This window comes from Desmodus rotundus, chromosome 6 (assembly GCF_022682495.2).
Source record: "Desmodus rotundus isolate HL8 chromosome 6, HLdesRot8A.1, whole genome shotgun sequence".
Lineage (NCBI taxonomy): Eukaryota > Metazoa > Chordata > Mammalia > Chiroptera > Phyllostomidae > Desmodus > Desmodus rotundus.
This window is the reverse complement of record NC_071392.1, coordinates 10,406,999-10,430,633: the sequence shown is the minus strand read 5'-3', so window position 1 is coordinate 10,430,633 and position 23,635 is coordinate 10,406,999. Positions and strand designations below refer to the sequence as shown.

The following is a 23,635-nucleotide window of genomic DNA, read 5'->3' as shown; positions in this document are numbered from 1 at the left end:
CTAGCTGTGATGGTTCGAGGAGGGACCCTTATTCCTTCTCTCTGTCTTTTTGCCTTTAGGCTAAGGGATAGAAGCCTTTCTAGGTCTGCCATGCCTTCACTCAGCCACTGTGCGTGGCAGATGTCCGTCAGGATTGGGCGGTGGGGAGGACGACTAAGGAGTCTGGGGGGCCCATCAGCAGGGCAGGTCCCTGAAGGTTCAGGTCCTTGGAAGCTAAAGCATGGTAATGGGAGATGGTAGGATGGGCCAGGAGATCCCATCCCATACACCCGTGCACACCTTTCTTCACATCGCTGGCTCCCTAGACAGTACAGGCACTTCCTATGCTCATTCAGCGCCTACTATGGCAAGGACTTTCATTGGACACTCTTGCAGGGGAAACCTAGGTGAATTATACACAAGCATGTCCCAGTGAGTTCTCAGTGTAGCAGGGGAATCAGACCTGCTATGAATCACTCTAATACAAGATAGAAAGTGCTAAGTACAAGAAGGAACATGTGGGAAAATACTATGGAACTTCAGAGGAGAGAGTTTGCTTCCAGTGGGGAGTTGGGAGAAGGCTTTTTGGAGAGGGGCACAGACACTTTTGTTGGGACATGAACGTTGGCAAAACGTAGACATGTTGGAATGAGGCTGGAATATGCTATAGGACAGAGCAAGCTACTGAGTTGAGAAGGTGAGTACGTCAGAGAAGAGGTGTTTTGGATTTGCGGAGGGGAGTGTAGGGAACTAGATGAGCTGGGTAGGTTGGGGCGATCCAGGACGTGGTTAAGTCGTGGAGACTCACTGGCATTTTCTGAGCACGCGGAGGGTGAGTGGACTAAGAAGACTCTTGTGCAGGTGTGTGGGGGTGTACTGGAGAGCCGTGAAGGGGCTTGGTTATCGCGAGGCAAGCGTGGTAAGGTGGGGAAGACTGGGCCAATCCTCCAGATAAGCATTTGGCAGCACCGGATGGTGGATATGGCACCGCTGGCTTACTGAAGCACCAGGACTTGATGTTCGGGGGCCTGGGTGCTGGACGCACACGTCCTGGGTTCCCACCCAGGCTCCGCTGCCGTAACCAGCGACATGTCCTTGGGCAAATTGCTTCACCTTTCAGTGCCTCGATATCTTTATCTGGAAAATGGGAATAAAAGTCTTGTTCTTCAAACACATGAGCTTGAGCTGAATCAGTAAGTGCACACAACACATTCTAAATATCATCGGGCACAATGCAAGTTATTGCACTCGATAGCGCAATGAGAAAATCGGCTGTTACTGTGGAAGGTAACAAGAGGATGAAGTGGGAGGATTCGCTTCTGAACCGAGCTGGAATGACAGCGATTGCCAGGAGTAAAGAATTACACAAGGAAATGATCGATCTTTTGTTACTCTCCACAAAGCCGCTTGGAGGGGCTGGAACATGGACCCATGATTCAATAACGGGTGGAATGAAATTCACAGACCATCCGTCCAGGTAATGGTCCAGCCGCCTAGGTTCTTCTCGCTTTGTAGATACAAAGGCATTGACTTCACTGTCTGGCATTAGCTGCACTAAGGTTTGCCAACAGATCAGGAGCTCTCCCAAGATGTAATGATTTTCTTACTTCCATTAATGGAGAGATCTGGGACCAAAAATCTCTGGTTCCAAGAGAGCCTATCAAACAGGTGATGCCTTTTGAAGAGCAAGGAAGGCTTTCTTTAGGCTTGTGCACTAATAAAATGAACATCGAAGTTGTTTTATTTCAAGGAAAAGCAACTGTGACATTTCAGTTTTGGTTTTGGTCTTGGTTTGGGTTAAGGAATGTTGTCTGTGGGTTTTAGGGGGTTCTGTAGCAAGCAGGGAGAAGTGACTGGGGAGATCCTGGAGCAGACATCCTACGTCTCGTTTAGAAATTTTGGCTGTAGAGCTCAGGGCTGAAATGGTACGCCCTTCCGTGTCCCACTGCGTGCTCAGGCTGTTCTAATTTAAAGCATGCATATGAATAAAAATTGAACTTTCAAGTGCTGGGGCAGATTAAAAAAAGAAGAAGAAGAAGACTTGGGCTTGATCCCTATAAGATTTAACAATCATCAGGGTTTAAAGGTTTAATCTCTGGAGTTCAGCCCAGAATGGGGATTGGAGTCCCAAAATAATTGGATGCAGCCTCAGGCTTTGAACATCAGAGCTAGCTGTGTGTGTGTGATCTGCAAGCAAGCAGGAGGGATCTCTCCTGGGCAATGTGCTGGGGCAGGGGGACCAGAGCTGCCTGCCCCTGCCTCCGCCATTGACTCCTCAGTGGCTGACTGGCGAGAGCATCTGGGGGTTGCTGTGCGCATGAATGTGTGCTATTGTTCCAGGCACACGTCGGCCTTAAGAAATAGCACAAAACAGGCCCGTCCTTATTCAGAGGCAGAGCCCCCTCCATCACTCCAACCGGCCCTTCCAGGTCACATGCCTGAGGCCTCTGCAGACAGGACAGAGGCAGCTGCCTCGAATCTGCTGCCGAACATCAGCCATTAGCCGCGGTTCCCCAAACCTGACAGCCGGAGCTTCCCGGGCTCTGCAGGGGACAATATGTTCTCGGAGGAACTGTGGCTGGAAAATGAGAAAAAGTGTGCTGTTGTTCGGAAGCCTAAGCAGGGCAGGAAACGCCAGGAGCTGCTGGCCGTGGCTTTGGGGGTGAAGGTGGGACTCAAAGGCAGCTTTCTTTGGCCCCCTCTCAAACTCTTTGCCTGTCCACAGATCTCCTCCCTGGTCAGGAGGGCCGCCCTCACGCACAACGACAACCACTGCAACTATGAGAAGACACACAAGTTTAAGGTAAGCAAACCTCTGCCCTCTTGCTTCTGTTCTCCAGGGGCCGGCGGGCAAGTGCAGTATAACCTGGTCTCTGACTGTAAAGTAATGAGGCAGCAAATTCCCCCACTTTCCACGTGTAGCTACTTGCTTTGGATCAGACCACGCTGGGGCCTCAGAAAGCTGTTTGCTTGGTGCTGATGCCTAGAAACACCTATATGTATAGTAATGTAGTTCTGGAGAGTGGGACCCCCTTCTGCTTCAGATTCCCAGGTCCAGGGAAAGAAAAACAGAGCATGCCCAGTCTGTGGCAGTCGGAGACCTCCTGGCCTCGCTGAGCAGTACTTTTCCACGCAGGGTGGCAGTCAGAGCGTTGCTGTCTCCAAGCAAGGGAACACAGTCACCCGGTTCACATTCGGGGTTTTGTCTTTTGTTTTCAGAGATGCTAACTCCTTTGGTTTATGTGTAGACAGCTGTGAAAGCAAATGATGACAGGCGACACCATCCAGTCGCTTTTGTTTATGTGCCGGGAGCAGGGAGCTCCCGGGGCCTTGCCACAGTCCCTCCGGTGGCAGCCTTGACCCTGCTCACCAGACCAAACAGAAAGATATGGAAAGTTGGTGGGAGTTTTAGTGGCTTTTCCCATGTGTATTTATAAACTGGAAAGACTGCTATCTTCATTTCAGGAGAGCCCTGGTAGAAACCGCCTGCAAAAAAAAAAAAAAAAAAAAAAAAGGTCAGAAAATGACGGCTTATTTCCTTTGCCCTAATGGGTTTTCCAAGCATGGCTCCGGGAGGAGAGGCTGAGTTACCCTGCTTGAGAGGCTTCTCAGTGCAGGAGAGATGGGATGGAGTGAGAGGTCTGACCCCAGCAAACGGGCTGACAGTTTGGAAGCTGGAGAGGGAGGAGAGCCAGGATGGAAAGGCGAGGCAGGAACAGCACAGTGTGAATTGCCTTCTTTTTTTAAACTCTCCTTTCCTTTAGAGCCAGTAGCCCAAGGGGCTGTTGGAACCGGGATGGCCCTTTGTTAGAGCTGGCCAGGGAAACCTCTTTTGTTCTGTTGCTCTCTGGTCTGCCAGGAGGACAAATGTGTGTCTATGAAATATACATTCGTGTTGGTTTGGTTCGTTTGGCTTGCTTCTGTTTTTAGAAAGCAAGCAGCTCAGGCATTTGCATGCTATAATTGAACTGAGGAATGGAATATTTCAGCCCTCCATATTTAGCGTGAGGATGAAGATTGCGTTATATGGCTCTTGACATTTCTCCCACCACCGAACAGTGACAGGTCTAATTTGGTGCATAAACAGCCTTAATTTTTTTTTCTTTCCTGTTTTCTCTCTTCACCCTCATTAATGTTTTTTGCCTTAAGTGCGTGTTTTTCTGACTTGGGGCAGAAGTCCTGATCTTTTACATCTTGCAGGGGGTGGAAGGATGGGTCTTCTTGAAGTTTTAAATTCTTTTTCTTCCTCCCCAAAATTCCAATTCTTCTGGCTTTAAGATACAATTGGAAGGACAGCCTCTCTCTCTCTCTTAACTATATATATATTTGATTGATACATTCAAAACTCATTTCAGTGTTTTAGTCTTAGACTTGCGAGTGGGAAATGACATTTTAAACAAAAAGGTGGTTGAATCTGCTCTGGCTGGTGTGGCTCAATGGATTAAGTGCCAGCCTGCAAGCCAACGGGTCACCAGTTTGGTTCCTAGTCAGGACACTTGCCTGGGACAATGCCTGGGTTGCAGGACAGGTCCCCAGTTGGGAAATGTGCGAGAGGCAACCGATCAATGTTTCTTTCACACATTGATGTTTCTCTCCCTCTCTTTCCCTCCCTTCCCCTCTCTCTAAAAAATAAATAAAATCTTTTAAAAAGAGAGTTGTTTAAAAAAAAAGATAGTTGAATCTTATTTTCTTAAACAGTTCTATTGCTAACATAATCTATATTAACCATTTATCACTGAAAAACACCAACAGCTTTTTAAATGTTTGCTGAAAAAGTCAGTGTCTGCTCGATGTGCCCACTTCTTACTTGCAGCCACAGAGAGAAGGAAAAGCAGGGCGCAGACCAGTTGCTGGAGAGGACACTCCCGTCAGACAGGAGCCCTTCTCCTCCACGTTTTAAATAGACATCTTTGAGACACAGCAGATCCTAGAGTTGTCGTCCTTGGCTTTCAATGGTCCTGCTGGTACCACTGTCCTTTAGGATGAGTGGCTAGAGCTGGAGGGGGTAGTTCCCTGTCACTCCTTGCCTGTCCTACCCCTATTCAGCCTCTCTTCACACCCCACCCCCCCCCCCGCCCATTGACTTTGGAAGAAACTTTGAAAGCTGGGGTTTTTAGTAACATCCCTCTGAACAAAACTGAAGAGAGAAAACACTTGGCAAAGGCCCCTGCTGTCTGCTTGGACATTGTGTGAAATAAAGGCATAAAATACAAAGTTTTTATTTATGTTGACTTCTAATAGGCTTTATTCTAGATCTTTCTTAATTTGCAATTCAAGAGTATTCTGTGCATGGCATAAAGTGTTCAATAAAAGATACAAATAATCCCACTGTCTTGCTTATCAGCAACTCAGCCTCACTAGGCCCTGTCTGTGTTCTGGTCCAGAGGCTTCTGACCAGAGGTTCCAATCTGCCAGCCCATCTTAATGCCTCACACACAAGATTCTTTGGCCCCAGGCAAGACTACCTCCCCTGCTAAAAAGCCAACTCCTGGCTCTCACCAGGTACCTCGCAAGAGGGATGAGTAGAAACTCCCAAGACGGCAGGTGCAAGGTGGAAGCCCCCTCCATGCCCTCAGAAAGGCCCCAGTCATTGCTCCTGAGAGCATGTCTAGGAAAAGGCAAAATTCTGCTCTGGAAACAAAAACTTTTGGGAGCAAATTCCAGTTTTGCCTCATTCCATGCAATAATTATGTACTTTTCCACACTGTATGCAGATGCAGTTGTTGCTATTTTAATCCCTCAGTTCTCTGGAGTTACTGGCACATCCTAGGAACGAAAAGGAATTGGTTAAGGTAATGATGAGATTAACAGACTCCTCTCTAAAGTGAGAACTGTTTCTTAAAGAGAAAAACCACTCCATTACTTAACTCACACTACATCTGCATCTCTGTTTATCTAGTTGACTTAATGAGGCCCTCTCCTATAGATGGAGCAGCTTGCTTTTAGTTGGTCTACCCTAGTAACGCCTTGTGGCACAGCACTAGAAACCCTCAGACCGGCAGGCCCCAGGGCCCCCAGAGTCTGGATAACTGTTGTTCCTCCCCATTTAGCACAGTGATGGGGTAGCTGTGGCCAGCTTCCCACTCTGCCCATGACTTGATCTTTGGCCAAGAGCTTCATTCTCCCAGTGTCAGTTTCCTCATCTGCAAAATGGGAGTGTGGTAAAGTTTAAAGAATGCCCATACATCACTTACGGGCCTGGGCACCCAGTAAGTTTAGCTTCTATCATTATTTTAGTATTCATCTGTTTGTGTCTGTCAGTTCTCTTGTGTTTTCGTGTTTAGCTTCCACTGTCTCTGTATGTCTTATTTTCTGTCCTCACTTCAACACGCCTTTCTTTTTCTGTCATCTCTTCCTTCCTCGCTCATTAACCACATGTAGCAGAAAAGTGAAAGAGCATTCTAGGCAATGCAGACGGCGGGAGAGGAAACTTGGAGTCAGAGATGAGCCGAGGGGGACGGGGTGCAGGGAGGCCCCCACGTGGGAGACGAAGTGCTCACATCGCATCTCTGCAGTCAGCCGGGGTGGTCCGCTCCTGGAGGACCCGTGACCCTCGGCGTGATCTCCGCTCTGCCCACTCCTGTTCTCAGCCTTCCCTGTTCTGCACATGTGTGCACCTCACTGGCTCCTTCTGCCAAATTCTCTGGAGTGTGTCTGGAACAGGCCCTCCCCGAGAGCAGGCGTGGGTACGTATCATTTGGAAGCATGTGCGGCAGATAACTCGGGGCCCTGCCTACCTCCCCGCATCCGCGCCCCATAGTTATCCCGTCCCTGGCTTGTTGCACATGTGTCACTTGTACTTGAGTCCTCCAGGCAGCAGGCCCTTGCCAGGGTCACCAGACTGTGCCAGAGAGATGGTACCCCTATCGAAATGTGTTAGGCCAGCTCTTATTCCCCATTTGGCCAGAGGGTCTGGCTGTACAGCCAGCGCTGAGCAGTATCTTCCACATGAGGAACCTGAGGCTGGGGCAGACACAGCCCCGGTTACTCTTCTTGTTCCGGCTGCCTTTCATGGTGACTCTCACACGTGGCCCCGCCCAGATAAAAGCTCAATGACTGCCCAGTTTACCCTTTTCTGTCCCCCACGCTGGACAGATGGGGCCCGCCCCAGCCGCATCCTGTCCCACGGAGCACCGTGTGAGCACGGGGCTCAGCGAGCATGTTCCTCTGACGGGCCTGCCCTCCCCATCAGGTCCTGGGGGCAGGGTTGGTTCAGGAGGCTAGAGGGTGTCCCGGGGCTACCGCTGTGACACCTGTGCAGGGAGTGACAGCACCGCCACTGCCCACTCAGGCTTTTCAGGCTCATTCACGGTGTCTGGGCCTACCCCTGGTTTTCATTCTTATCAGCCTGCAGGTCATTTGCTGTGGAACGAGCCATTTCTGCCTTCCACATTGCAAACCCCTCTCTTTTTCTCATCCTCCTTGACCTCATAAAGGAGTGTCAGCCCTCCGTCCCCAATCATTTGCCTGCCTTACATTGGCACAGGTAGAAACCGGCTTCAGAAATGGCTACGGTTCTATTTTGTTTCTTTTGTTTAATAATCAGAAGAGGCTGTTTGGACAGAAACAAATCTGGAGCAACGCAAAAGGAAAGGCATACTTCCTCGCCTTGAATGTAAAACAAGGACTCACAGGGAGGCTGGAATAAATGGGCTTGCAAATGTGGCCTTTGTGAGGAAAATACGGTTTCTGATCCCAAGGACTATGAAGAAGTGGCATTTTTTATCTATCTCCTACTGTAGCCTGACTCCACCATTAGAATTATCGGAAACTCCTTGTTTTCAAGTAACAGAACCCCTGGAAACTATCATAGGCTAAACACGAGGCCATTGTGCCGGAGAGTCTCGTAGACCCCCAGGGACTGCTCAGAACTCAGGCAGGGAGAAAACAGGAACTGGGAGCGTGCCTGGACCCCGTTTCTCTTTCTCTTCTCCCTCCCTCTCCCCCTCCCAGCCACTTCACTGCTCTCTGCTCTCTGGGTATCAGCCTCAATGTTCTCTCCCTGCACAAAAATGTCTTAGGCCACATGGTCCACAAAATATGACTGATGACAGCTCCCTGGTTTGTATGGCACCAAACCAGCCACAAAATCCCAGCTGCAAACTTCCAGAGCGAGAATCAGCAGAGCAGCTTGACTTGGACCAGGCATCCGCTGCGCCTGGTTAACTCTGGCTGTGAAACTCGCCCCTGTAAACCCGCAGCTGGGGCGCCAGGATGCCGCCGGGGCAGGGGCAGACAGTGCCCAGGCTGTGGGTAAGAGAAAGGCCTCCTCTTGCACGGATGGCCTGCAGATGTCCATTATAAGCCTTTCCTCCTTGTGCTGAAGAATCCCCTCAAAGTTTCGTATCAGTGCCTAACTCTTTCCACTGGGTTCTGTTTGAAGTAAATCAAGAAGTGACTCTGAGCCTAGATAGTCTTATTCGTATGACTGTCTGGAGCCTAGGTGTTCCGCCGCACAAGGTAGCTTGGCCTCTGTGAGGGTCCAAGGAAGAGGCTCTATTCTTTCCGTTCCACATTTTGCAAAGTATACCTGTCACTGTTGTGCCATTTTGGAGCCAGGACCAGCCCTCAGCAAAACGGGAAGAAAGTGAGGTTTGTCTCTGGCAAACTCTTCCCCCTCTACCCCAATTGCTTCTCTTGCCCCCGCCTCGTTGCTCTTTTCTGCCGAGTTACCCCAGTGATGCCCCACCCGCCGCTGAAACCTGGGAGCCCTGGACTCAAGATCTGAGCTTCTCATTCTCCACCCCATTCCTCAAGGCTCTGCATTCTGCCAATAGGCTGCACAGTATCATTAATTTTAAATATCACCTGATTCCCGACAAACCGACCTGGTTTCCTCATAAACCCTTTCTTCTGTGACGCACCGAGATTTACTGTTGCTCCTTAAATTGAGAATGTACTGAGGTAGTACCTACTCAGTTTGAAAAGGGTGTGTGCATGAAAATGGCAGCTGAATGAAACTAGGGGTCCCATTTTAAATGGGTCCTCTGGAGAACAGCAGCACAAATGCTTTTATTCTGTGGAGTTTCATTCATGACGGGGATTTGGGGCGAGTGAAGAAACAACTTTTGGACAAGGTTCTCACATAGGTGAGTGAGTGCCTTCTCTCTGCCAGGGTCTGACTCAAAGCTGATCTTGTGCCTCCCTGGCATGTTGTGATGTAAACACAGGGACGCTGTCACCGTAAATCCTTTACAAACCAGCAGAAGAGGAGAGGCTTTGCTAGCAAACCCAACGGGATGCCTTGCTTCAGCCACATCCCAAAGAAGTGGCTTGGTCCCCAACCGTCCCACAAACACAAGCCATCGATTAACAAGTCCGACCCATCTCAAGCGCTCGGCTGTGATTAATTTTACAGTGACTTTCTCTATTCCAAAGAGCGTACAATTCAAAGGAACTATTCTGAATGACTGAATGACTTATTCTGGCATTTTTAGTCCAAAGAAACAGTCCTTTTGTGTTTTGTTGGGAGGAGAAAAGTACCAGTGATTGCTGTACGTATTAGTTGGGTATATTTGACAGTTCTGATAAGAGGCAACTATTTAGACATGTCATTTTTATTCATCAAACATGGACTGGGGGCCAATTACATGCCAGGCACTGCCAGGTACAAGGCAGACAGAGGTGGCATGAGAATGGGAGCTCTTCCTCTAGTGGGTGGCTCTCACCCAGCGTGGTTTTGCTCCCAGGGGACATATGGCAATGTCTGGAGACACTTCTGATTCTCGTGGCTGGGTTTTCTGGTGGCGTCTGGCAGAGGCCAGGGATTCTTCTAAACATGCCACAACGCCCAGGCTGCGGGGGGGGGAGCCCACCCCCCCCCAGCCCGCCACAGGGAGGTATCTGGCCCCAGTGGCCATAGTGCCAAGATGGAGAAAGCTTGAAACAGACAATGGCGGGGAGGGGCTGGGGGTTTTTGAGTAGGGAAGTGTCAAAAAAAATTCGGTACTAATGCCCTTTTATACCTGAAAGGAAGTTAACTACCCAAAGATGTCACTTTATACAATGGAGCAATTCCCCATGTGGCAGTCAGTGTTTTAGAAGGCAAATTCTATTTTACATGTTCTAGAACAGCAGCTGAATAGACGAATCTGGGGGTCCCTGGTGCTGAGGCTGAGAAACGGGCTCTCTCGCTACCTCTGCTCAGCCCGCCCCTCAGGGCAGCCTGGAGTCACATGCCCGGTGATTCCTCCTCGGCTTATTTTTCTCACATCTGAAAAGGTTCACCTCAAGGTCAGTATTTCATCTGATCTTGCAAGAGGAAAAAGTCCCAAGTTTAACCTAATTTCTCACATGAGTTCAATGTCACATGATTCTGGAAAAAGCAGTAGATTAGAGGAAAAACCCTCTGCTGAGACTGGAGGCCAAGAGCTGCTGGCCACAGCCAGGCTTCCTGCCTGCCTTCTCCTCGGATAGCTCTGGTCGCCTCCTATACCAGCTGACCCCCAGAGCCAGCGACTTGTAGCTGGACGTGACTTTAGCCACCTCCAGCCCCCTGATCTATGCATATAAAGCAGCTAAGAAGAACTACCTTTGACCCAGAGTCCTTTTTAAATCAAAGTAAAAGAATAAAGTTTTCACTTTGAATATAAATAATAAAAATGACAAACTGAGGTGATATGGTTTTAGTCTACATCAGTGATTCTCTCCCAGGGTTACTTTGTCCCCAGGGACACATGGGACAATGTCTGCAGACATGGGTGGTGTTTCCAGCCAAGGGGTGCTTCCGGCAGCGGGTGAGTGGAGGCCAAGGACGCAGCTGAACATTCTACAATACTGTGCACAAGACTGACCCAGCCCCAAACGTGAATAGTGCCAAAGCTGAGAAACCCTGATGTATAGTGATAAGAAAAAGCAAAATTTCTCCACTGCAGCACATCACAAACAGCACTTTCATCTTCTTACAGTCTAGAACTTGGGCTGAGGCTGATTATGCACTTGGAAGCCATCAACAATGACCCATGAAAACATACTTGTTATGAAACCGCCAGGGACTCCTGCCTTCCCGACTGGGTGGATGTGAGACAAATAACACCCTCATTTAGAACGTGTCAAGTCAGGAGACACTCGCTTAACGCCTGAGCTTTTCCTTGACAATTCCTCTTGCTCTTGTTTTTGTAAAATGTCCATTCCTGGGCTATTTGTCAAACATACTTTATCTCCTGCAATATCATCTCTTTCTTTTTGGAGTGGCTTTCGAATTCCAGGCAGATCATGCCCAGTATAATAGTCTTGGACAGACATTCTTCCTGTCTGGGGTATTTTCTTCCTGTCTGGGGTATTTTAGGTACTGCCCTAGAGTTTCCAAAGTGTTCTCTCTCTCTCTTTTTTTTTTTTTTTTTTTTTGCTGAAAAGATATTCTTGAAAATCAATAAACTTCAGAGAATGGAAAAAGCTAATTAGTGACTTTTCAAGGTATGGGGTATTTCACTGGAACAGTTGACATCATAACTCAGAGCAAGTGCCTCAGCATCTGCATGCCGTCGACTATTCAGTCCTTGGGGGCCCAGAAGAAAACTGAACACTCTATCAGCCGTGAAAACAAACAGTGGTCCATCACAAAGAGGAAAGTAGGCAGTCGGCCTAAGATAATGTTTAAGTAACTTTACGTTCCCCTTGGCCCCCGTCTTGTTTGACTTCTGGGGGAATGTGTGGCCACTCGGAATTACTTGCTCTTCAGAAATGTCTGCCTGCATTTGTGCGGCTGGAGAAATGAGAGCCCAGGCAGTGGGGACACACTGAAGAGAAAGGATGTTGGTAAATATGTGTGGGGCTAATAAGCATGAAAGGCAATTTTAATATATTGAATTATTTTTTAAAATATTGACAAAAAGTGAAATTTCAGGAAAATCTATGATTAGTGTATCCTTTGTTTCCTGGGTCTTTTGTGGGCCAGTTTTTATTTTGTCAATGTGTAGTAAACATTGTAGCTACTTTCCTAATTTCTGACTATTGCATTTTTAGTTTTACCCCAAAGGATGGAGGTATTTCCCATGCAATTTCTTTATGAACTAGTGATGTTTCAGAGAAGAATTTGGTCACTTTTTGTTTGTTTGTTTGACCTATAAGAAAAGAACATCTTTCAAAAATGAAGCCCACCTTCACTGGCTTTTGGCTATGCTGTTTTCTCTTTGGAATGTTCCCCCCCAAATACTCTGCCTCCCTAGTCAACACCATCACTTCCCCAGCAGCTCAGTCTTTCCCAGTCTGGTGAACTCCTACCCATCCTTCAAAACCCAGTTCAAATATCACTTTCCCCAGCCTCCCCTGGAAGAATTTGTTGTTCTCTCCATTATATTATGATAGGGTACTAATTTATATTATCCATTTATTCTTGTAGATGAGATCCTTGTATGTGGGGAGGTCTGGGCCCCTCTGACCTATACTGACTTTGTACATCTGTGAACTTCTACAGTGCCAGGGTCAAATTGGACAGTCAGTGTGTAAATGTTGAATAAATGAGTAAATCATGAATGAGAGGGTGGACAAGTGCACAAAAGAGAAAATAATTCATCTCTCTGGCATCCTTTCCCCCACTACTGTGTAATGCCAGTTCTGGGATAGACCCCATCTCCATATATGTGAGACTCGGTTTCTGGCCTGTCCACTCGACCCCACTGGGCGGCTTGTCCATCCTGCGTGGTGCTTTACTTTGTGTAACTATAGAAGTCTTAATATATGGTCAGAAGTGTTTTATATATTCTTCTACTTATTCAAAATTATCATGGCTATTCTTTCCTGCTGCATTCTTCCATATGGAATTTAGGGTTATCTTGCCAACTTTTGTGAAAAGCACCATGGAAACTTTTATTGAAATTATATTAGGTTCATAGATTCATTCGGAGGATAATTAACCTATTTATAACATGGGGCATTGCTATATATAAATATAGAATGTCTCCTTATTTATGTTCGTAATGTCATTTATTTATTTTCTAGTTATTTTAGTTTTTAATGCTGTTGTAATGGAGTTTTTTATTTTTATTATTTAATAAAATGTTATTATTTCTGTTACTGATTTCGTCCCATTGCCCTTTTATGAAGCAAACTTGATGGCCTTGTTTCTTCCTCCAGTCATATATTGGTTTTTTTGTTTGTTTTTTGTTGTTGTCTTGTTTTACTATGCTGGCGTAACTCTGCAGAATAGTGCTCCAGAGCAACATGTATAACAAGCAGCCTTATATTTTTGCTGACTTTAAAGGAAAGTATCCTAATGTTTCACCTTTAAATGTGATGTTTATTATGTGTATAACATAGATGCCTTCAATCAACTATTTTTAGGAGAGGTCCCTCTCTTCCTAGTATGTTAATACTATTATTATGAATAAATGTTGAATTTATTCATAGTTTATTAATGTTGTATTTGATTGTTGGTGCTCTAATTTTTAAAACAGTTTCTCTTGTGTTTATTGTAGTAAATTCTAGTTTTATGGTGACTACCTTAAATTCGTGAAATAAAGTCCCCTTGGTCAGGACACTTTTTAAACATAATGTTACATTCAGGAGGATCTTTTTCTTCTGAATTTTTACATTTATATTCATAATTAAAACTGATCTATAGTTTTACTGTCATATATTGTTCTTACATAGTTTTTAAGTCAAGGTCGTATTAGCTTCATAATTTCCCTCTTCTGCTCTGCAGTAGTCTGTATTAGCTACACATAATTTGATTCTTAAAAATTTGATAAAACTCAAAAAGGCATTTGGGATCAGTGACTATTTGAGGGCTAATGTTTTAGTGCAAATTTAATTATTTAAAGGGCACAATTTAATTTAGGTTTTCTATATTATTTTGACTCATTTTTGATCATTTATAGTCTTTAAAGAGTAAGTATTTCATTTTGTGGAAATAAAGTTAGACCACAAGGTTTTTGTTTTATATCTTTACTGCATCTGCCTTTATGTCCTCTCCTACCATCTGTGCATTTTCTTTTGATCGATCTTGCCCAAGTTTTGCCTATTTTGTAAATCTTATTTAAAGTCACCTTTGAGGGTTTTTTATCCTTTTTATTTTTTCTATTTCATCCTATTCTACAAAATATCTGTTTGTTTTGGTCTACTCTATTATTTTTAACTTCATAAATAATATACTTAGCTTATTAATTTTCAACCTTTCATTTCTAACGCATATATTATTCCTTAGTATGTCTTTGAGTGCGTATCTGTGAATGGAAACTCTTAGAGTTTGCCTGAAGACAAACTCCATTTCACCCTTGCTGCTGAATGCTAATTAGCTAGGTATAGCAGCAGTTAGGTTCTGTAAGCTCCCTTGAGCACTTGGATGAAATTATTCCATAATCTACTGGCCTCTTTTTGCTGAGGAGAAGTCTGTTTTCATTCTAATTGCTGTCCTTTCGCAGGCCCCTTGTTTTAGGAATTTGCTTGTCTTTTAGTAGTCTGCAGTTTCACTTATAATTCTTGTAGGTTTAGATTATTTTTTATTTATTGTGTTTGAAATTCATTTAGCTTTTCTAAATCTGGAGACTTTGTGTCTTTTACTAATTCTGGAAAATTTTCAAGTGTTTTCTTTTTGAAAATCGCTTTCTTACATGCTCTAAACCTCGTCATCTCTCAGCCTTTTAGCATCATCACTCTTTGCTTCTCTCCCTCTTGCATCTCAGGTCTCTTCTAACAGCCCTAATGATCTCATCCACAGGTCCACATGCCCTGCTGCCTCCCATCTTTTATTTTTAGAAAATCCTTTCTTGACCCCATATCTACCTGGAGCTGCCTTGTTGCTGTGCTGGATATTATGGCCAAACTTGATGAATTGGCCTTCACATTTCTCCATTCCATACCTCCCATTTGGTCCTCAGTTCACTTGAGTATGACTTCTGTCTTCACCGATCCAAAGAGATTGCTTTTGCCAAGGTTGCTAATGCCTTCCATGTGTCTGCATCAGTATTCAGTCCACGTTTAACTTGACCTCTTTCCAGCATTCAATATGGCTGACCACTTCTTCCCTAAAACTCTTCACCTCTTGGCTTCTGAAACACTTTATTCTCTTGGTTTCCTCTAAATGTTGCAGCATCAAGGGCCTGGGCGCTGTTTTCTTTATTTTCTTCTCTGTATCCCTAATACTTTTTATACATTTGCATGATTTTAAATACCATTTATTTGTCAGGATGGCCAAATACATTCCTCCTGCCCTCACGCCTCCTCTGAGCTATTGAATTATGTGTGAATTTTTGCTTAACCCTAACACTTGGAATATCAGTGTCATTTAACGTTAAACTGTTCAACACTGATCTTCTGAATTTTCTTCTTCCTAAAAGAGTGTCTTCCCACCCTGGCTGGTATGGTTCAGGGGATTGAATGCTGGCCTACGAATCAAAGGGTTGCCGGTTCAATTCCCAGTCAGGGCACATGCCTTTGCAGTGGGCCAGGTCCCCAGTAAGGGGCATGTGAGAGTCAGTCACACATTGATGTTTCTCTTTCTCTCTTTCTCCTTCCCTTCCCCATTCTCCAAAAATAACTAAATAAAATCTTAAGAAAAGAAAAAAAGTATCTTCCCTATTTCCACAAATGTCATCGCCATCCACCTGGTTTCTAATGCTACAATCTGGGCATCTTTCTTGATTCTTCTCTCCTTCAAAGACCCACATTTGTTCTATTATCGAGTCCTGTAAATTCTATCATCCAGATGTCTCAAATCCATCTGCTTCTGCATCTTGATCTTGGCCTCTATTATTTCTCAAATACAAACTACCACCTAGCTTCTGAATATCTTCCACTATTAACCCTCTCCCATCCATTTTAACACAGTGGATTAAAATGCCATTTGTAAAAAATCATCTTCCTACTAAAAGTTCTTCCAACACTTCCTTTTGGAACTAGGTTAAAACCCAATCCATGCTCATTAATAAAGTCTTCAAGGCCCTTTCCTACTGTAGCCTTTATCCCAGTTCCGCTCCCCCTCACTCTGGTGTTCTGGCCACCTGGCCTTCCTGTTCCTCAGTCACACCCAACTCTTTTGCTTCGGCAGGGCCTCTACAGATTCCTTCTGCCTGGATGCTTCCCCTCCCCCTCCTCACCAGACTGTCTCCTTCCCTTCCTTCTAGTAACTTGAGGTCCCCTTCCAAGGGAGGTCCTTCCAGATTATCCTGGATGACACTGGGCTTCTCTTAGTCTCTCTCTAGTACCAGCCTCATTTTTCTTCTTTGACAATCCTTTTCATACCTGTTTTTGTGGGAGAGGGATTATATTACTTTACATATTATTGAATTGATTGTATAATTTAGATAGCATGTTAACAATAAATATGGTTAACCAGCCATCTCTTTAGCACATTTCTAGTAAAATACTAAGAAACCTTTGACGGCTGAATGTAGGAAACGTTCAGCTTTCAATAGCGCACTTTACTGAGGAATTCTTTTAATACCAAGTTCCATCTGAGTGGGCCTCTGAGTGGACTGGAGCTGTGGCATTTGGACCTGTGACACACACACACTGCTTCGGGTGGATTCTCTGCATTCCTCCAAGAAGTGCTTTGCTGCTTTTGTGTCATTTCCTCGCAGCGTGGTTCTCCATCTTAGTAAAATCAATTCTGAGATTTTTTTTCCCATTGATTTTCAAAACACAAGTAGTATAATGAGCAGTGTACCTGTGATAAACTGAAATAAATACCAAAAGGCTATTGTAACTTAGTTTCATTGCATAGAAACTATGGTCGTAAAGTGCTATTGTAGATTCGTGAACTGGCTTACTCTCCCTGCCTTTCCGAATCCGTGAGTTCCATTAAGAGGGCACTAAGTCTGTTTTATTTAGTACTTCATATATACCCAATTGCTAGCATGTACAAATAAATAAAGGTCTCAGAGTGATTTGTTTTGTTTTGTTTAAGTAGAGCTCTGATGAGCATCTTTTCAAATTGTGACCATAGTTGTCATCCTGATATTTTCATAAATAAAAGTAGTCTCCAGGCCCCCAGTCTGTTAAAAAACAATACTGTCTGCATTTTTTCATTCATTAATGGAGGCTCGAAACATTGAAGTTCCTTATGTAATGTCTTATGATATTTTAATTTTGTAAAAATCCAAAGCATTTTCCACACAGATTTGTATGGGTTTGGGTTTACCACGGCCACATTTGCTGTCAAGGCATTGACTAGCTCTGCTTCTTGAAACTCATTGGTGCTAGAGAACATGTATTTTTGTTTTGCTTTAAATTATGACTTCATACATGGTCCTTCCCTGGAGGAGCTGTAGCTGAATAACTAGGGGTAAGACCACCGTTACTCCATGATGTTTAAAATAGTTAACTGGCCGGGGCACCAACAATGAGACTGGCTCTTCACCGCCAGCCAGAAGGGGCTTCCTGAATACAGACCCTGCGCTTTCAGCCAACTGCCTAACTTTGTTAATGCCTTTTTGCAAGTGGCTAAGAGCCCTGGGACTTTTTAATTATCCCATAATCACGTCTTATTGATACCTGCCTGGGTATCTACAGATGGGGCCACTTTGGTGAAAGGGACACAGTAATTGAGTTCTGACTTCCAGAACTTGCTGAGCTAAATACAGATCATAGGGACGGCTTGGGCTCCCTTGGGTTTGTCCACACCGTGCCTGGTTGGCGGGGGTCGGGCAGCGGGGAGTGGTGAGAGTCTCCTTCCTTAGCAGCTGGCGTGGCCCTGTAACCCTACCGTTTCTCCACATTCCTTTCGGACTCGGGCCCTGGGCATGGGAGATCCGTGCAGAGATTTCAAAGAACACAGCACATCTCTGATTTCTCCAGTCTGTTCGTCACTCTGCCTCACAGGAATGGAATGACCCAGCGAGGGACACTCACTCCCGCTAAGGCCTTTGCGTCTTGACCTCACGTATCTGTTTCAGGTCTGAGGCCACCCTCCTCCAGACAACTCTGACTTTTCTGACACTTTTCTTCTTCTTGGATCGCAGGTGCACACATTCCGAGGCCCGCACTGGTGTGAATACTGTGCCAACTTCATGTGGGGGCTCATTGCCCAAGGGGTCCGGTGCTCAGGTAGACCTGAAACTTTCTGTGTCCTTTTCCATTTATAGAAAGTGCCACCATGTTCGCTGGAGGGTGACTCTCGAGACAGCTAGGAAATAGGCCCAGATTAGCTCAAAAGTCTAGCCTCCTGGAAGGTTCGAGGCATCTTTCTAGGTATTTGCTAGAATGCAAAGGAATAGCTCACATTTATGCAAGAAAAGAAAAACCCAAGCATATACATTTCCATAGGCACTTACTTGCTTCCCAAAATAGGCAGTATTCCTTAAAAGAAAAAGAAATTAATTCCGATGGACTTGCATAGATAGAAAAGCCACATTTCCTTTCCATCCCCACTTTACTGCAGAAGAAAGGGCATAAAGGTAACAGCACTGGTGAACATTGACCACATACCAGGCACAGAGCTAAGCACTTTCCATTGATCATGCCAATTGGCCTCACCAGGAGACCTTGCGGGCGATGCAATTATTCTCCCCATTAAATAGTTAAAGAAACTGAGGCTTACAGAGGATTGTTCATTGCCCTTGGCCATATGGTAAGTGCTGGAACATTGACTGGACTCCAGAGCCCCTGCTCGGTATTTTCCTGCCATCAGATAACAATGAAAGCTACACACCTTGATTTGCTATCACCTGTTTTCAAAGCGTTTTGAAGCCCCAGGTGTTTTTCCACCTAGCACTGGACGCACACACCCATTGCTAACAACACATCTTGTTGAGATGCATCTAACCAAAATAGCAAGGAATTGCCAAACGAGTGTGTAACTGGGCTTCCTCCATCATCTTGCCATGCTTTTTCTGGCAAGCAGTTCTGGCTGGCAGCAAGAATGGCGTCCCGTGATACATCAATTGGGTTTCCACCAACACCATGAATGATTTTTTCCTTGCTAGGGTGTGATTTAAAAGCAGATGTCTTATGAAGCATTTAAAATAAAATAAGCTAATGGCAATACATTGCCATGATCTGTTTTCCCATGCTGCCCATTTTGGTTCACAGGATCATGGGACCTTATATCTTTTCTCTACTCGAAAGTGGAAACCTTAGCTCCCACTGTGTAGCTACAGCAATCACCCACTGATGGTGAGGCCTGCGAGGTGCAAGTCAGTGCTAGTGTGTATCTGTTCATTAACTCTACCTGCCCCCATGCCTCATGCATGAGACAAGCACTTGACCAGGCTCAAAGCAGTCTTCCCAGAAACGTTCCAGAAAGACTTGCTGACCAAGAGTTACAATGTATCTCCAGCTCAACCTCTAAGCAACGTGGTAGAATATCTGAAATCCTCCGTGGTCATTAGTTCAGCCTGCCTGATTACACCTACCAAAAATACCCCTAATTGCTGTTATTATCCAATTTCAGCAAGAAATTGGTCCAAAGTCAACATTATGAAAACAGAACTCTGCGATTCGGATTAGCTATGAATGGCAACTTTTTCCAGGATAAAAGAGTTTGGGTTTTGGGTTTTTTTTTTTTAATAAAACATTATGAGGCTATACTCTTAGTAATTTCCAAGGGCTTCCATGTCGCCTCATATGTCCTCTGAGCAGCAGTAAACCTGAAAACTGATCATCAGAGGTTAAAAGAACAATCATTGCCTGTCAACTCTGTCACGTGAGTGTCCTCACGACAACCCTAGGGGTGGGTGCTGTTCTTGTCCTCATTGTATAAAAGAGGGTCCGACTCTTGTTTTATAAAACACAAGCTCCAAGCAAGAAAACCAACCAATTCTGTTTAGTTCAGTGGGCCCAGTTTTATATCCACAAAATAGATCCATCGACTATTGCGGAAGCTGTTTTTGAGCCTTGGTGAAGATCACATGTTGGTAACGCTAAGACGAGTCAGGTCTGCATTTTCCTTTGGAAGGAGGCCATACAGAGAGAACTCGGCCATTTCCATTATATAAACATCCTTGACTGAGTTTCAAAAATCATTTTTTGGTGATTTTACAAAAGTTTAGATGCTGTCACATCTTTGGTATGGTTAAGTGCTTTTCTGTGAAGCAGCTGATTATCATATGTATCAGGTGTGCAGCGTACATTTACGAGTCTGCCAGCATATATGTGGTTGTTATTGGTATTCTTTATACACAGAAAAACAAGGAACAGTAGAAGGCACTTTGAGCACACAGCACATCAACTTTGAGCAACTGCAGCATTAAATTTTTACCTCCCAGAACGTAGACGGTGCCTTGTGACTGTTAGAGAAATTCCGTCCGCGGATCCTGACAGCCAGCAAGGCTTCGCCGTGCTTCCCATGTGTTCACTGAACTCCAGGGTACCTTTTCAGCCTGGGGCCTGGCTAGGAGCTTTATAAATAATGACTTTAATCATCACATTACATGGCATTGTTCGACATTGTAAACCCTCAGGAACTCCCGCTGGTGTCCAGTTAGATATTATTTCCACTCACAGGTGTCAAAATAAGACAAGTAGAAGGAAATGGCCCACCCCGAGTGCCCACAAGGAGGAGGGGAGAGGGGATTGCAGGCCATTCCCCAGGGAAGGGCAAGAAGAAGCTCATGGACAGTGGTCACCCAGAGAGAGAAATCTCGTCCCCCATGAGAGCAGCATCAAGGACTTCAGGGAAACAACCCAGCAAACGTCCCAGGCACCTTTGTGAGCCACGACTAGCTGTGGGCATCCACATCCAGAAGCCCACGTGTGGACACAAAGGTTCCGGTCCCCAAAGGGAAAAAACGTGCAAACAGCCTGGCTCATCACCAAACCATCTCGGTGAGGTTACAGTCCATCAGCAGAGAGAGTTTAACGAGGACAACACAACCGTGTAAGCGTTGCATGAGTACACTCAGCTGTCACACTCACCTTGGGGAGAGGCCCGTCTCTGAGTGGGATGGATGCTGCAGAGATATGGCAAACCCTTGTTTTCACTTTTATTTTTGGTGACATATAATTTGTGTTGGGCTTCGGCAAAAGGGCCGGGCGAGTCTAATGTGGCTTCTTTGTTTGTAGACTGTGGATTGAACGTACACAAACAGTGTTCCAAGCACGTTCCCAACGACTGTCAACCCGACCTCAAGAGGATCAAGAAGGTGTACTGTTGCGACCTCACAACCCTGGTGAAGGCTCACAACACTCAGAGGCCCATGGTGGTAGACATCTGCATTCGGGAAATTGAAGCAAGAGGTTTGGAAAAGACTCCTTAGTTATACTGATTTTATGTGTCCAGTTGCCAAGGAAACTAGCTTACGATTGCTGAATTGCCTTTCCACTCTTGATGTTGGAAAAGTGGTCCGCGCAGGCACACGAGCACACATATGCACGCACACCCACACAAACTAAATCACTTTCTGCTTCATGCATAAGCCATGCTTGTGTGCAATGCATTCATGCCTGCACTCAACGCATGCTCGCTCGGGATTTGCTATGTGCCACACATTCAGAATATAAAAGTCACAGTTCTCACCTTCAAGAAAGTCATACTCAAGTATGCAGAATCAGAGGGGCCACTGAATAATGTGTGGGTGCGTGTATTCAAACACTGGGCAGTCACAGAGGAAGAAATATTCGCCTTATCTGAGGACAGTTCAGAAAGGGCTTATGGAAGAGAAGAGATTTGAATCGAGTCTTAAAAGGTGCTCCTATTAAGTAAGTAAAGAAATTGTGGATTGACATACATTTCCCACCGTAGTATTGGTTCTCTTTATTTCAAAGAGGAGCGTTGAAGATTAAAAATATCTATGCCTCAAAAGATCGAGGAGGCAACGAAGATAGAAACATTTCAAAGAAAAGGTTCTTTATGTTATGTGTGAGTCACCTTTCCTTCCTCGGCGCTGGGTTTGGCCACTCTTCAGCCTTACGGTATCAAAATGTTCAGGGATGTGGTGGATCACGCCTGGCTGGGGAGAACTTGGATCGCGGGATGTAACTTGGAAAATTGGGCCATGTAAAAAGCCCAAAGGCCTTCACCATTTTTACCATATATGTACTCTGCTATATAGTTAGTATCCATTATTGCATCCAAATTGGCTTACAGTATTCTGCAGGTATTTATGCATTGGCCAGCCATCCCAATCTTTCCAAAACAAAATGAAAGAGGACATTTTAGCTTGATATCCCAGGACTTTTAGAGATAGGAAATCATTCCCTTTTCATGCAGGAGGAAAAGTATAGTCATTGTGTTCCCTTAAAACTTGCTCCTCTAATCTCAGATGGTAGGAAGTACCTCCTACCCGTTGGCTGCTGTGGCTGTCGGTGCTTAGTGGGTGCTTCAGGATGTGGTGAGGTGTTCGTGCAAGGGCTGAGCTGGGCCAGAGCTGAGGGGGGTGCTCTGCCTCTGCATGAGAGGCTGTGGAAAGTAGCCCGAGGTCCTGCCGCTTAGAAGGCTCTGCAAGTTGGGCTCAGATCCCCAGCCTCTCCGGAGCCTGCAGTCAAGACCATGCTTCTCTGGAGAAGCTGGGATCATCCCATAGCAATCCTCATCAGAGGCAACTGATAATCCGAGCCAAGGAACCACCATGTCTGATGCCTAACGCACCCAGGGGGAGCACAGCACTAAGCACAACCAGTCCAAGACCTGTAATAGCACAAATTAGGAATGTATGCCAGGGAGTCACAGCAAAGGGATTGGAGCTGCAGGCATTAGCTCCACATGAGTAGAACCAGAGAATGGGCTGGAAGGAAGTCACAGGGCACATCCATTCCCAGCTTGGTTGCCAACATCTTACCCCACCTTCCATCCCCAGCAAATGCCTTCGTGTTCTCCTCATGCTCTTTTATGGCCATTTGTTTTGGCATGATGTGGTAGAATGGAAAGATCGTGGGCTTGAAGTTAGGTTCCCAGCACGGTCTCATAGTAGTGGTAGTAGGGCAAGTGGCTTACTCCATTTGAATACCTAATTCTTCACCTACAAAGTGAACAGAATCACTCATACAACCTAAAGTGGCTGGAGGATTGAAATAAGTTGATCCATATTAATGACCTAGTACAGGGCCCAACATATAGGACTCAACCTGTGTTACTCCTTTTTGCCTTTTCTTGGAATGACCAAACCCCTAACCCCACCCCCAAACCTGTCTATCTGACCAACTCACTCACCCTGTATGTTTCGGTACTGCCACTGGGGTCCCAAATAATAGTGACTTCAACAGGACAAAAATCTATTTCTCTCTCCACTAACAGTCCAGGGCTGGAAGGGCAGCTCCCCAGAGGCAGGCTCCCCCATGGCCACCACGATCTCACCCGCCTACCAACCAGAAGGGCAGAAAGGCAGGCTCTCTCCCTTCAAGTGTACAACCCAGGCCTGTCTGCATCACTTCTGCTCTCTTCACATCGCCACAATTTAATGGCTGTTGCAATGGACATTGTTCTAAAAATCAAAGGTTTATTACAACAGAGGAATGGGGGAACTGATATTGGAAGGAGAGCCGACAGCCCCTGCTGCTCCAGCAAACTCCATTCTTCCTTCATGACTTCCTTCCAAGACAGCTCCTCACGGAGACCTCCCCAGGCCCCTTCTGCCCGCAGGCCGGGCTAGGGGTCACTGCGCTGTGCTCCCACGTGCCACCATGTGCTCACCTCTGTTGCAGTGCAGGTGACAACCATACTGGGGGGCGCTCACCTGCACCACCAACCAGAACAGGGTCACCCAAGAGCTCATCTTGTGGGCCACCTCAATTGATGAGTGGCGGCGACCTGGACAACTGTACTGAGAGAAATCCCGGGGCTGAA

At 45.7% G+C, this 23,635-nt stretch overlaps 1 protein-coding gene across 2 annotated transcripts in view; it reads left to right on the top strand.

Moving 5' to 3' along the window:
• CHN2 (chimerin 2) overlaps window positions 1-23,635 on the top strand; it is a 253,283-nt gene that overhangs the window by 218,526 nt on the left and 11,122 nt on the right. For both annotated transcript variants that reach the window (XM_053926776.2, XM_024562874.3), the window contains 3 exons: window positions 2,705-2,782; window positions 17,877-17,961; window positions 20,917-21,090. In XM_053926776.2, coding sequence (XP_053782751.1) covers window positions 2,705-2,782; window positions 17,877-17,961; window positions 20,917-21,090 — 337 coding nt within the window. The remainder of the gene's footprint in view (window positions 1-2,704; window positions 2,783-17,876; window positions 17,962-20,916; window positions 21,091-23,635) is intronic.